The 14,920-nt window shown below is 40.9% G+C and overlaps 1 protein-coding gene across 1 annotated transcript; it reads right to left on the reverse strand.

Moving 5' to 3' along the window:
- Positions 1–1,175: 1,175 nt before the first annotated feature.
- LOC128992953 (uncharacterized) lies at positions 1,176–3,947 on the reverse strand. Its single transcript, XM_054416698.1, has one exon. It carries the CDS (start codon positions 3,945–3,947, stop codon positions 1,176–1,178), a length of 2,772 nt encoding a protein of 923 aa, XP_054272673.1.
- Between the last annotated feature and the right edge of the window lie 10,973 nt (positions 3,948–14,920).

Raw genomic sequence — 14,920 nt, forward strand, 5'->3', positions numbered from 1 at the left:
TAAATTCTTTGTGGGGTTGTAATAGCGAAAATCGATATTGAAGTAATAACCATTTCACAAAATATTCGAGTAGATTGATAAGTAGAGAATAGTAAAGTATTATATTAAGTAAATAGTTTATCGTAAATATTCATGTATATGTTTATGAAAATAGATGAAGTTATTTTTGTTTCCCTGTCAGTTAGCCACAAACTGTATGGCATATCCAGTTCCGCCACGGGGAGGCCAGGAAACGTAGGAACCATATTAATTTACAATTATTTATATTAACAGTTATAGTATTTCAAGTAAAGAGATGTTAGTAAATATTTATAAATTTATTAATGAAAATAGATCAAGTAATGTTTGTTTCCCTGTCGGTTAGCCATAAACTGCAAGGCATATCCAGTTCCGCCACGAGGAGGCCAGGAAACGTCGGAACCATATTTACAATTATTAACACATGTACAAGTCAGTAAAATTTTGGATAAGATAAGTAGATTGATAAGTGAATAAGTTGATAATAGTAAAGTGTTATATTAATAAAATAGATTATAGTAGATATTCATGTATATATTTATGAAAATAGATCAAGTAATGTTTGTTTCCCTGTCGGTTAGCCATAAACTTTATGGCATATCCAGTTCCGCCACGAGGAGGCCAGGAAACGGCGGAACCATATTTACAATTATTTACAAATGTACAAGTTAGTAAAATTTTGTATAAGATAAGTAGATTGATAAGTGAATAAGTTGATAATAGCAAAGATAATAGTAAAGTGTTATATTAACGAAAAAGATTATAGTAGATATTCATGTATATATATTTATGAAAATAGATCAAGTAATGTTTGTTTCCCTGTCGGTTAGCCATAAACTTTATGGCATATCCAGTTCCGCCACGAGGAGGCCAGGAAACGTCGGAACCATATTTAGAATTATTTACAAATGTACAAGTTAGTAAACGTTACTAACTAGGTACCTAAAGAAATATAAACAAAAACTTAACTAACTAATAAAAAGAAGAAAAAAATATATACAACAACGGGGACTTTTGATAAGGCAGGCCCCCTATCGTACTGCCAAACTAAAATACTAAAAACACACGAAAAACGACTTATTTCTAAAGAAAAAACCAAAAGAAAATATATACAACAACCTACAGCTAAAGTCAAGTCAGGGAAAGTCAAGTCAGGGTTAGAGGAGGAGATCGTCATACACGATATTCTTCGCGTATGCGATTCCACCTTGGACACGGTCGGGACGGACAAGGACGACTATATGGTCTGGATGCCTGACTCTACTGAGCAGGACGTACAACTGACCATGAGTGAAACAGTCACTGCGAAGATCGACTCCGACGCGATCAATCGTCTGGCCCTGGCTTTTGTGGCCAGTCATGGAATATGCCAGCATGAGAGGAAACTGAAGACGGCGGACACGAAGCGGTGACCCCTCAACGAACGGGAAAACGAATTGAATCCGGGGAATACAAATCGGATCATGTTGTCCAGGGAGTCGCACTGTGATCAGACGAGGTCTTATTGCAGTCACGATCACTTTAGTGCCGTTTACGAGTCCGCTGTCAATGTTCAAGTTCCTCATGACGAGACACACGGAGCCAATCTTGAGTCGCAGGACATGGTCTGGTACACCCTTGCCAGTAGCTTGGTTCAACAAGTGAACGTCTACATCCATACCATCGTCGTTCTCCTTGTCGACGGAATCCGCACTCCTCAACTCATGAACGACGCCGTCCATCAGGTTGAGAACGGTGTTGTTGATCTGCTGGACATTGGCGTTCATGGTTGAAAGAATGGACCTGCCAGCAATTCTGTCAGTGTGGTGTAGGTCACAAGCAGGAAACACAAAATCGATCAAGTCGGGAAGGGATGTCACGTATTTCAGTGGGATCAGGCCAACAGAGTCACGGCCTTCCCCAAATGGAACAGATGAAATTGTTCCATTGCCTACTTGAAGGAGGAAGTCAGAGTAGGCAGTGGACCCAGAAGTCCGGTGAGGGGTGGACAGAGAAAAGATTTGGAAACTTGACCAAAGAGATGACGCACGCAGTGATACACAGGCAATGTCGGCCGGAGTACGAGCCTTTGCAACAACTGGTGCGATCTGACGGAAATCCCCGCAGCAGATAAAGATCTTATTCCCGAATGGCTCAGGTGAATTCATGAGGTCACGCAGAGATCTGTCGATGATTTCAAAAATGTACCGGTGAGCCATCGGGGCCTCATCAAAAACAATGAGCTGTGCTGCTCTGATGAGTTCTGCTCGCTGAGACCCGTTCGTCAAGTTCCAATATCCAGTGCCATCGCCGAGATCAAGTGGTAGCCGAAACATGCTGTGTGCTGTCGTGCCACCTGGCAGATTACCAGCGGCAATGCCGGAGCTAGCGACAGCAATAGCGACCTGGTTACGACTACGGACGTATGCAAGAATAACATGTATTAGACAGGTCTTGCCGTAGCCTCCGGGTCCGTCAAGAAAGATAAGTTTTTTAGACCGGCTGTAGACTTGGCCCTGCAGTAGAGACCGAACATAATCGAAGACCGCCCTCTGGTCGCGGGAAAGTTTAGGTTCCCACTCATCTACAAGTGATCTCTGACGATTTTCACCGTAGATGAGAAGTTCCCTCCCCAGTTCGGTCGTGTCGTCGTCTACAGTAGGGAGACCGTGATCGGCCAAGCAGGATCCCTGACGTCGAAGGCTTCGATCGATCTCAATCAGAGCCAGCTTGTACGCAACCTCGTGATCAAGAGGATTCCGCTCCAAATGGTCTTCGCACAATGCGTCACGGAAAGCATCCCACAAGAGGGCCGCAGGAGCTCCCATGTTGCACAGAAGGACAAAGAAAGAGCGGAGCCTCGGGCCGACCATGAAACGAGCTGCTTCCTTGAGGGCTTGGTGGTACTCGTCCTCGTCCTCAACCAAACCGAGGGTGCGCGCAACCTGTTGATATGTCGTGCAACCATCACCACCACGAGCAAGCAGGTCGGCGTATCCCCGGCACGGAATGACCATCAAAAGGAGCCTAAGAAAGTACTGCTCGCTTCTGTTTGGCGAGACCCAGAAGAGACGACAGATCTTTTGACCACGCTTTCTTGAGGTAAGGAAATGCTTGCCGTCTGGATGGTCGTACACCTCAGCATTACTAGGGCGTTTGTTATGAATAACGTACTGCTCGAAAAAAGACTGGTAGGTTAAATCGTCGAATACCGAGTCAAGAGGCCTATTGAAATACAAGAGCAGGTCAGAGGTAGCTCCCGAAGTGGCGTGTGTCAAGTTGTTAGGGCGGAAGCACACAGTCTGTTTTCCCTCTAGGTGGACAGGGAGACAATCGACTGTGGGCTCAGACTTTGAGATGGGAAAGTCCAAGAGACGCCAGCATGCATCGCTGGCTCCCACCATACGCTTCGTGACGTAGTGCTCAACTTCATCGTCTTGTTTACTAAGAGGAGTAACTTTGACGTTCTGAAGCGAGCCACCCTTCATGAGGTATTTAAACAGATACTTGATCACACGACGAGTGGAAGCTACCTCCAAGTTGATGTGTGCCTCGTATTTAAGTAGTAATGCCGAGTTGTACGGAACGACCCAGCCGTCATGTACAGGAATCGATTTGTTTCTTGAAGTTATACTCCCCTCGTTACCATAATCACGTCGATATTTTACAAAGCCCCTCTCGTCTACATGGGTTGATTCACAGGGAGGTTTGGGGAAAAATTTTGAACAGCTGCCTTTGGCAGTGTCCCAGCAAGGGAAGTCGGTCCTGTGATCCGTACCACAAGGGCCGTGGATCATGTGCCGCAGAACCAACGCCCTTAATCGGCCTCCTGCCTCCTCCGGAGATGGAATGTCAGCGCGGATGAGGGAGTCTATGTCCGAAGCCTGCACTGGTCCATCGCCATCGATTTTGAACACGATGTGGGCATGTGGAAGACCCCGCATCTGCATCTCGATGACGTGGACTATGTAGATAGACCGACCGAACATAGCTCCGCTGCGCAAATCACGGAGGAGTTCCAGCAGTTTGATATAGAAAACTCTGCAGGCCGTGCTGGGATCACTGCGACCGCTATTTCGGGGACAGGCTTTTTTGTTCTCCTCCCAAGTCGCACTATAAGTGAATGTGAGAAAAAATGTGGGGAAGCCGAGACGTGAGACCAATGCCATAGCATTCGAAGTTTCATATATCTCGGCCCCCCGGTAAACGAACTTGGGAGGTAAACTTTGCCAGCCTGTACCCCACCCTCCCCCTGAACTGTCTCGTCATTGTTAATGTCGTTGAGCACTTGCCGTCCACCACGATTCGCCGCTTCAATCTCATCCAACGGCCCTATCCTCATGGCATTTTCAGCTGCCTTCGTCTGCGTGAACTTGATGTAGTTGAGCTTCTCGTCCTCGTATCTGGCATACATTTCAACCTGCCAAGCTTGAGACAGTCGGCCGAGGTGTGAGAAACGAGGCTCAGACAGCAGAAGGCAACGGGAATAATCATACTGGGACAATTTGTTGTTAAAATTGTCGCGGCGACCAATATGCCAGCCCAAAGTGCCTTGAGGATAGAGCAGAGGGTACTGGAAGGGTTCCATGAGGGGACTGAAAAGGTTGATAGAAGTGGGTCTTCCGGATCCAACTTTCCATACGGATAGCTTGCGGGGCTCGTAAACTGTCTCGTCGGTGCTTATGACAGCGTGCACCTCAACGCCTGTTTGCCTGTCGCCTAGAACGGGACCATGGGTAGATCTACTTGTCACTTGGAAATCCAAGTGAGCGTTCACAGCTGGCTCACTACCCAAACGCCGATAGTGAGTGACGTATGGATTCTGCTGTGACAGGTATCGATTGATAGAGTCAACAACGTCACCGTCAAGTGATCTACCCAAGGCAATGTTCCGCCGTTCTTCACCGTCGTCGATGTAAAGACGGGACCGGTTCACAAACTGAACGTCCCCAGCCTTAGTGGTAAACTTTTGACCAGGGTCGGACAGATTGTAGACCTGGTGGTACATTCTCCCTTCGATTTTAAAGAAAGAGAGGCCACTGGGGTGCCTGTACCCACCAGATACCTCTAAAGCACAGAACGCAAACAGGTCGTTGTAGGCACGAGCCCTATCGAGAAAACGCCGATCCGAATAGAAGGATTCATCAAGAGGACTTAGATCAAGGACGTTGTATGCCCCTTGTCTGCAACACCACTTCTTCCTACCCTTTTCCTCCTCAAAAAGTGGAGCGCCACAGTGCATACATTTAAAAATATCACTGTCCCAAAGACTAACTTTTTTAAGACTAAAAGCTGGAATATCATTCAACAGCTCCCCCTTCCAAGACCCCATTGGACCGTGATCGGAAATGCTTTGAGCAAGTGAAGCTGGCAAGTGACGAAGATCGGTAAATAGAGGATTTTTCAGACGGAAAATCTGCACCCTTTGTCGAGAGGCATCAGGATTTCGTTGGCTATATCGACCAACCGCCTCTCTGTTGACCTTAGGGTGACTCTGGCTGTAACGCTCAACAGCTGCCCTGTTGACCTCAGGGTGCGTTTGGCTATAACGGCCAACTGCAGCCCTGTTGACCTCAGGGTGCGTTTGGCTGTAACGCCCAACAGCCGCTCTATTTACCTCAGGGTGATCTTGGGAGTATTGTTTTTTGTCATCCCTGATTTGATCGGTGTGCGACTCCCTATACTTCTTTTTAGCCGCATTCACTTGTTCTTCCCTTGTGGTTTCCAAAGTTTTCGGGCGTCCACGTTTGGCTTTTTTAGGTCTTCCGGGGCATTTTTTTGGGGCAGAAACTGTCTGGGAGGGGGGGATAGGTTGTGGATCATTATCGATACGTTCGATCGACCGGACAGTGAAGTCAATTGAAAACCTAAGTTTCATGATGCTGTACTGTCCGCCGACGAACGCACAATTCACCAATAAAAGTGAGGCTAGTGTAGGGAAACTCCCACATACGAATAACCTAGCCTTATTTTTATCACATTCAATATCTCTACGACGGGTTTCATTCACGGCGTGTGAATCAAATAAATAGAAATGATCTTGGTGACGCCAAAATGCAACAGTCACCAGTTGCCCCGTGAAAAGAAACCCGCCGTCGAGAGAATCAGTGGGCATGGCACTCTCCAAACTGGATGATAAAGACTTGACAGCCTCATCCAAGCCATCAACACAAGTCGGATACAACCCGTTAGAAACATGCGTAATTTCCTCAATGGAAATCTGTTTCTCCGCAATATCAAATTTCTTGGACAGTTCCTCGGGGAACAGGAACCTGTCAACGACGCAATACTCATGGCGAGATTTCGCATATAGGCGATCGCCGGCCATGAGTATTTCATCGATGGCGGATGAACTGAAACCTCCGCAGAACACTTGCCAGGCAAGGGCACAAGCTGCATTGGCCACGCACTGAGCGTTGTTACTATCAGTGAATCGTGGATCTCCCTGATGGAAAGAACCAGCAGCTACACAAGTGTAATCCATGCTTTCAAGCCAATTTAAAACAAATAATTGTGTATCGCAAATTGGCAAAAAGCACAAGTCCAAATAGGATTAAGTGATGGTGAATATTTAACAGGTATAGTCAAATATGGTAGCAAAAATAAGAGCGAGAACCAAATCATTATACTGCATTACCGACCAGGTATAGTCAAATTTGGTAGCAAAAATAAGAGCGAGAACCAACTTGTTGTACTGCTTAATCAATAATCCGCCATTATTAATTTTTAGGGGGAAATGAGTAAAATTAAAAGTAAACTAAGGACAATACAAAGCATTAATAATATTTGAAGAAAAAAATTACGGAGGAAAGAAAAGTGAGAAAACCATTAAAGTTTAGAAAGAAATTTGCCAAATTTTGGGGAGTAAAATTTGAAAATGAGATTTTTGCAAATTTCACTATTAATTTAGGATCCCATACTACAATACTACCAAATTACAAGTCTCTAGCACGTTTCTAAACGATTCAGATGACCATAACAAAGTCGTTAAATTTAAATGTTATCCTCCATAAGAATAACATGGGGCTCGTAAAAACTTTCAAATTTCGTCATTAAAATTAAGTTTTGGTGGTCAAGGAGTAAAGTTACGAAAAAACATTTAATGAGTAAAAGTTAAAGTAAAGTAAGGAGAATACAAAGCAATAATAATATTTGCGAAAAGGAATTATTTAAGTATGAAATAATAGCGGAAACTGGTAAATATTTGAAAGAAATTTACCAAATTTTGAAATTAGGGCGTTTTTTGAAGTTGAAGAAGTTCGATTTTCGGAAAACGCTTAACAGGGTTTTGTAGAAAATTTAATTTCCTTTCGCTAAGATTGTTTCAAATCTTTTCTAGCTCTTACCATTTTCGAGCTACATCCGGTTGAAAGAAAAGTGTTTTTTCGTTTTAAGAGGTCCGCCATTTTGGATTTTTGGGTGGGTTAAAATTTGGAAATGGGACTTTTGCATATTCCACCGGTAATGTAAGATCTCTTACTACAATACTACGCAAATTTGAAGTCTCTAGCACGTTTCTAAACGATTCATATGACCATACCAAAGTCATTAAATTTCAATCTTATTCTCCATAAGAATAACATGGGGCTCGTAAAAGTGGTAAAAAACCTTCAAATTTTAAGATTAAAATTAAGTTTTGGGGGTCAAGGAGTAAAGTTACGAAAAAACATGTAATGAGTAAAATTTAAAGTAAAGTAAGGAGCATACAAAGCAATAATCATTTTTGAAAAAAAAATTATTTAAGTATGAAAAAATGGCGAAAACCGGTAAAAATGTAATAAAAATTTACCAAATTTTGAAAGTAGGGCGTTTTTTGAAGCTGAAGAAGTTCGATTTTTGGAAAACGTCGAAGAGGGTTTTGTATAAAATGTAATTCCTGTTCCTGGATATACTTTCAAATCTTTTCTATCTCTTACCGTTTTCGAGCTATATCCCTTTGAAAAAAAACGTGTTTTGTCGTTTTCAGAGGTCCGCCATTTTGGATTTTTGGTTGGGTTAAAATTTGAAAATGGGACTTTTGCAAATTCCACCGGTATTGTAAGACCTCACACTACAATACTACGCAAATTTGAAGTCTCTACCACGTTTCTAAGTGGTTCAGATGAGCTTACCAAAGTCGGCAATTTTCAATGCTATTTCCCATAAGAATAACATGAAAGGGGGAAATTCGAGATTACGGGGGGGTTAAAATTTAAAAATGCCACTTTTTTGAATTTTCCCAGGAGTTTGGGCACTAGAACTACAACCACCGAAAATTTCAAGTCTCTAGCTCATCTAGAAGTGGTCTAGAATTAGTACCCCCGTGAGTGAGTGAGTGAGTTACACATCGGGCTGTATAGTTATTTAGACTCGCCTTTGGCTCGCTGGGGGCTCCGCCCCCAGGCCCCCTAGCTGTTAGTCGTCATTAGGGGATAGTAGTTTAGTTGCAACAAAGCGGGTAACAAAGCAGTCAGCGAAACAGTCAATATTGCGTTATATCAAAACAATTTCACGAATATATTTGATGAGGCTGGCAAGTTAATTTTAACCTCCAACTTAAAGAACCCATTATAAAAAATCAATTTTAAAGTTGCGGCAAGAGAGTATGTTAGTAAAGTATGTTTACAACTGAATTTTTGAAAAATTTTCGAAAAGGGCGCAAGATCAACAATCATGTCAAATTTCAGATATCTGTACATTGCTTTTGTACTCATTGTCAAAAAGGAGAAAGTGGGTTCATCCGATTAACAGTAAGCGGCAGCGATTTGGTGAATCATTGTAATAATGCAAATAATCATAGTAATACAAATCATTGTAATAATTATTTACTGTACAGTAATTCGTATAAATATACATGGTTATTGGTTAGGATAATTTATTCTCTTTGTAATCTCTTTGGAGTGTAGTCGCAATTTCCAACCAAATTTTATCTTTCTCTTGTTGATCTCTATAAATTTCTATAGTTGTATCCCAGATAACTGGGTAGGCACGGACAGCCTCAATTAATTCAGCCATAACAAACAACAAGGGAGGACACAAAACAACAACTAGATGAACACTATGACTGTAAACACAAACTACTAAACACCGTGATGCAAATGACACATGCCTCGCTGAGAGCTACACGTGGTTTGGTGCTCTGTCTGCGCATGCGCGAGGGCGTGATCGTCCGCGGACGTCTTAGAAAAATCGCTCCCAGAGCGATTCCGCCAAATCGTCCACGGACGAATTTCTGCATCCGCGGATGGACGCTACGTTTCAATGGGCGGTGTGAACGGTCCCATCTGATAACATGGGCAGCGATTTATTTTCGCATCCGTCCGCGGACGATTTCTTCGTCCGCGGATGCCAGTGTGAAACCGCCTTAAAAGTTGAAGTTCTTATTTGTATACATACCCTTATTATGTTTTTACTAAGCGGAATGAATACATCGAAGTAACCTCTCTGAAAAGTCTGCAGTAAATTGCAGTTTTCCAGTTTAATGACTTTCTAAATCCTACACATATTTCTACATAAGTATTGTAAAATGTTTTATCCAGTTGCTGTACACTAATATTAATTAAACAAAATATGGACACGGCTCATATGGACAACGTGCCCTTCTGCACTTGTATTATTTTGTAATGTATTACACAATCAAAGACTTTTCCAATGATTGAAAACATGTATGACAATAATCTCATGAACCTATGATGATCTGTCTAGAATAATATGATAAAATATAGGCAAAAGTGGTAATAAAGGCAGACACCAACCCGTACAATAGATATAAGACAGTTCAATAAGAAATAATTAATTGTAAGAGTTACTATAAAATGATTGTAAACTGATTTCGTAATGGAACGTTATATTGCAAAACATGGCATGATACAGAAGAAAATCAATTTTAAAATCAGTAAATAGCATTGCAAATAATTCTTTTGGACAATTCAATAACTCCCAATAAACGTGTGTTGTTTAAAATACAATTTAAGTATTAACAGCTGTTTAATTAAAAAGTATTATCCACATGATCAAAATGTAAACAAATCTGTGGAGGGATCTTTAAGGGCTTCTGGGGCAGAGCCCTAACGGGATTCACTTTGTTTTTCTTTTGATAACTCATCTAGAGACCAAGACCTTTCTTTGGACACCTCTACCAAGTTTCTACGCCCAGCCATTCTCTAAAATTAGTGGAGACAAAGTTTCCAATTAAATACTTGGATTCCCCCATGTTAATCTTATAGGAGAAAACCCAACTTTGATGGATGATCCTGCCCAAACTAATAAAGATTTCAAAAAACGAAAAACACTTTGCAAAACTACAGATCAGGGTCATTATTTTGACTTTTTAACCATTAAAATCGGTCCAAAAATGAGGGAGGAGTTCTGTTCACAAAAATCGGCTTAGCGTATTATATATATATATATATATAGATTTTTGTATAGTTTGTAAAACCTATGTAGATAAGACATGTAATGCAAAAGAGTGAAAGAGTTTTCATCTTGAGTCCAGACTTTAACATAGGTTTCCTGTAGTCACGCCCCAATTTATTGTAGTACGTCAATTCCATTAATCCGCATTGAGACACACTTGAATACATACAAATAAAATGAATTTTGTAGGTATTAACTTTTAGACATTCCATCCCCATTTTGAATTTGTAGCAAGATTTTTTATCACAATCGTTGTAGTTGTTGTGAACCACCTACAGATCTCGCTGATCTAAATCACATTATTCTGTAAATACACAAACCTTTTTACCAAGTCTAACTTAGGGAATGACTTATAGTTAGTTATAGCAACTGTTATGTTATGACCCATCAACCTGGTCAGCAACAAAAAATAAGGTGTAAAATAGAATTTAGACACTAGCGCATTCTGTGACTGGCTCACACAACTATGTTCTTTTTTCATAAAAATTGTGTTACATCTGGTCCATATAGATGGGAAGTTTAGGTTTTCCGCTCAGCTTGAGTTCTGTGAAATGTGTGAATCCTTTGTAGGCAGCGTTAGGGCTGTAGCTAACGCTATGTGCTATTAGGTGTGTCCGCTATATAATGTACATTCTTAATAGTTTTACCGTCTTCATGTTCACATGACCATGTAATGTGTGTTTCTGATCATGGTTCATCAAGGGGACGTTTGGGTTCAATTTGGGTTTATGGCACTTTTGACTGGAAAATCACTAAAATTCCATAGGTTTTTGTGGATGATATAAAAAGAGCATAAAATACAAACAAATAAGTATTTCATATAATTTATTGTTCAATGAAGGGTTGTGGGAAAAATTGTAAAGAATGGGTCCACATGTTATTTTAAAGAAACAACGGTTATTGCTCTACACTACTTAGAATGAAACTGGGTATACAAGAGTTAAACATATCCAATATGATGAAATTCACAAAGCATACCTAGGGGTTGCGACATTCCCGGACCCTCAGCGACCAAAACAAATTTAAATCAACCACTGTTAATGATACTCCAAAACCATCATGACAGATCATGATTATAAGAGAGTTAACACATAAACAATATAATAAGTTTCTCAAATCATCATAGATTATGAGAATGGGTTTTCACATGGGGTTGTATTGGGTAAATATAAGATTTTTTTAATTTTATATTCTGAAAACCTAAAAATTTCATGGGTTGATGAATCTGTTTGAAAAGAGCTAAAAAATGAATCCGTTTGAAAAGAGCTGAAGAATACAAACAAAGTAGTACTGTTTATCGCATATTTCATCCCTCAATAAAGGATTACGGAGGTGTCGGTAAAAATAGTATCCAATGAAATTTAAAGTGACCACTTTTAATGAAAATCCACTTTTAATATGATTACCGGTAAGAGAGTGAACATTATGATGAGTGTAACAAGTAATTCTGGTAAGACTACAAAAACATACTTTTTACAGGGGGTTGTATAGCGTAATGTATGATTTCTTTGCCATTTCAGATTCTGAAACCTTCAACATTCCATGAGCTTAGTGCACATGGTAAAAATAGCTTATATAACAAACTAAGTAGTTTATAACAGCTTTTATTCCCCTATGGGGAACCGGAGTTTTGCCAACGGGTGTCAGGTAGATGGGGGGGATGCCTTCGGTCTCCTCTTGGTGCGGAGATTTGCCAACGGTGGTGGTGGGAGAAAGAGTGTGAGTCTGTGAGGGAGGGAGGGAGAGCAATTGTCAGGGTTGTCTACGCTTGGCAGTTATGCGCTTGTCGCAGTGGGTTAGGTTAGGTTAGGTTAGGTTAGGTTAGGTTAAAAATTCAATACATTTCCTTTCACAGTTAGAGGTGCATAACTCCATTACTTTGAATACAGTCAGCATCCTGCCTGGTTTGTCCACCCCTAGCGGAAGCCACTCTCACGGTCACGTGTAATCGCTCTCGCTCAACCCACAACCGTTGGCAAAACTCCGCAGTATGTGGAATTCATGGATGGGGATCCTTTCTACCTGATACCCGTTGGCAAAACTCCTACACTCAAGAGTCACAGAGGTAGGCTATAGGTAAAAATTATATCCCATGACATTTTAACCCATAAATGTTATTCAGCATGAAAAGAAAAGTGAAAGCATCCTGGCCAGATCATGATAACAGGCTTTCATAGAGAGCTGTGGTGCAAATCTGAGTCTTTTTGTATTTGTTAACTAACTCTGAAAACCTCCTAAATACACATACTAACAGAAACTTTTTAATAGATTGTAGAAAAAAATACTATTTTACATAATTTATTGTTTGATTTAGGGTTATAGAGAAAATTGCCAATCCAATACACATTCATATGTAGATGTACCATTTACCAAAGTCTTTGTGCGACTATGTATAAGGAGGAGTTGACAAGGGATCTTGATAATTCTATTAATTTGGTGTAATACAATAAACATTCCTTTAACATTTTGAGTTTTACGGTTTTACTAACTGTCTTGATTAGATCATGTGAACTGGCTTTCATGTGGTTTTATGGGGTGAATATGGAGTTTTTTGCCTATTTGTCAAGAAAACATCCAACAAAATTTCAAATATTTTCGGTTCTACATTTTCTTTAATGACATCAAAAGAGTTATCCCTTCTCTTAAGTTGGCTGACAATATAAATCTTTTTTGGAAAGTTGCTTCCCTCTATGACTTTCGAGTCCTTGCTCTTCAGCTTGCTCTTTGTTTGAATGTGCCTTCGCTCTTAATAATGTCTTAGCTAAGACTTCAACAAAGAATATGGTGAATCCCACCAAAAATAAGTTGAAAACATTTAGCATTTAGCAAAATTCTCCGGATGTTGAACTCTTCATAAGAGTTCGAGCCAGATATTCACCACATCTGCGCCAAGACCTCTGGAATTCTCAAAATGATCTCATGCTCTGCAAGACACTGTTTGAGCATCTGTGTGGGTGGAAACATGCCTGCTATATCCAGTAATTCCTCTGTTCACCAACAACTAGAGTACTACCCAAATGGTACTACCGTGTATTCTGGTCGCCTTACCGCAGCCTTATTCCACTTGTTCACTATCTTCGTTTCGTCTCAATACGGGAAGAATGAGCGTACGCCTAGTATCACAAAACTAACGAAAAGTGTTAACTTATTATTTCATAAAATATTACAACTACAACCCGTTTGCCGGTTGGTGTACAACATACACGGCGGGATGTAAACAAAGCTACACTAACGCTCAGCACTCCCAGTGAGAATATTGAGAATCAACGCATAGTGGGCCAGCTCAAATCGACCCACCCTTCTCCATATACCAATGCATTGTTCCCTGACAGTCAAGCGCCGCCGGCTGGCTTTGCGTTGTCCATTACATTCTTATGGTGGCTAGAAGGGCCCAAAATCTGTGACCCTCCAATGTGTAATAAATCATGTAAAAACAACAGTCCTCCATCATGTAAAATCATGAATTGCTTACTGTCTGTCTGTAAGCACAACTATAGTGTTAGCAAAACGGGAGTGCCGATGGAGACCTGTGGGGGTGCGTGCGTTTGAAGGGACCTGGTCTCCATCGGCACTCCCGTTTTGCTGACACTGTACTTTGTGTGTGACTAGCTATCCAAAAGAAGGTTACACAGCGTAGTCTATACTATGTGGGAGGCTTCCCTTCTTGAGAATTTCTTTAGAGGTTGGACAAAAGTAACAATTATATGGGACCTACATGTTAAATGGTTTATCCTAAAGCCCTCAGTCTTTCTGTACCCAGAACCCGTATTCCTCCCATTTACAATGTAGGCCATGCCCAAGCAGATAGACAATTAGCTAAGTAACATCCCTCTAGTTACTTAAAATTTTTTACAAACTATTTACAATTTCATATAATCTTTTTATTTGTTTGCTTTTGACTGTTACAGAAGGCTGTACAAGAGAACTGTGTTAATCTTGAGTTTCCTGTTATGGCATGGAATTCTGCTTGTAAGTTCTACGAGGCACCAAATTAACAGTTGCCAAAGAGTTGAACCTGAATCGTCTCGCTGTCGAAGCCATGATGAAAAGAACTGCCCAAATGTGAAGTTAAGTTTTCATACTGTATTAAAACATGTTTTTTACTCCTTGTTATTTCTTCATTCCCCCTTTCTGAATGCCAATGCTATAAATTGGGTCATGAGTTTTATCGTAACAGGTTTGCTGCGGCAGGTTTGAGACAGATCGCTACCCGAGAGGGCTGCGCCAATCACAGGGTGCTCCACAATTCTAATTTTTGACCAAACCAATGGCTGTGACACTTAAAAGACCTGAAGTCCTACTGTGAACTGTGTTACAATATAACTGGATGTAATTGTATGGCAAAACTGATATTCAGTAACCAATAACAAAGTGCGGTGTAGATCTGCAACATTTGCTGGGCAGTCACTCTGTAGATACACCGCACCCGCATCAAACTTGTTTATAGTTGAGAAATATTGAAAATGAACTTAAATGAGTTATGGTCACTTAACTTAGGCTATTGATTTAAAACAAATATATATATGAA

Source organism: Macrosteles quadrilineatus, unplaced genomic scaffold (genome assembly GCF_028750875.1).
Source record: "Macrosteles quadrilineatus isolate MER2022 unplaced genomic scaffold, UCM_ALF_1.0 Scaffold_4__1_contigs__length_99947679, whole genome shotgun sequence".
NCBI lineage: Eukaryota > Metazoa > Arthropoda > Insecta > Hemiptera > Cicadellidae > Macrosteles > Macrosteles quadrilineatus.

What these genes read in the sequence shown, in the direction of transcription:
- LOC128992953 (XM_054416698.1), bottom strand. Translation starts at nt 3,947, where the DNA reads ATGCAGATGCGGGGTCTTCCACATGCCCACATCGTGTTCAAAATCGAT.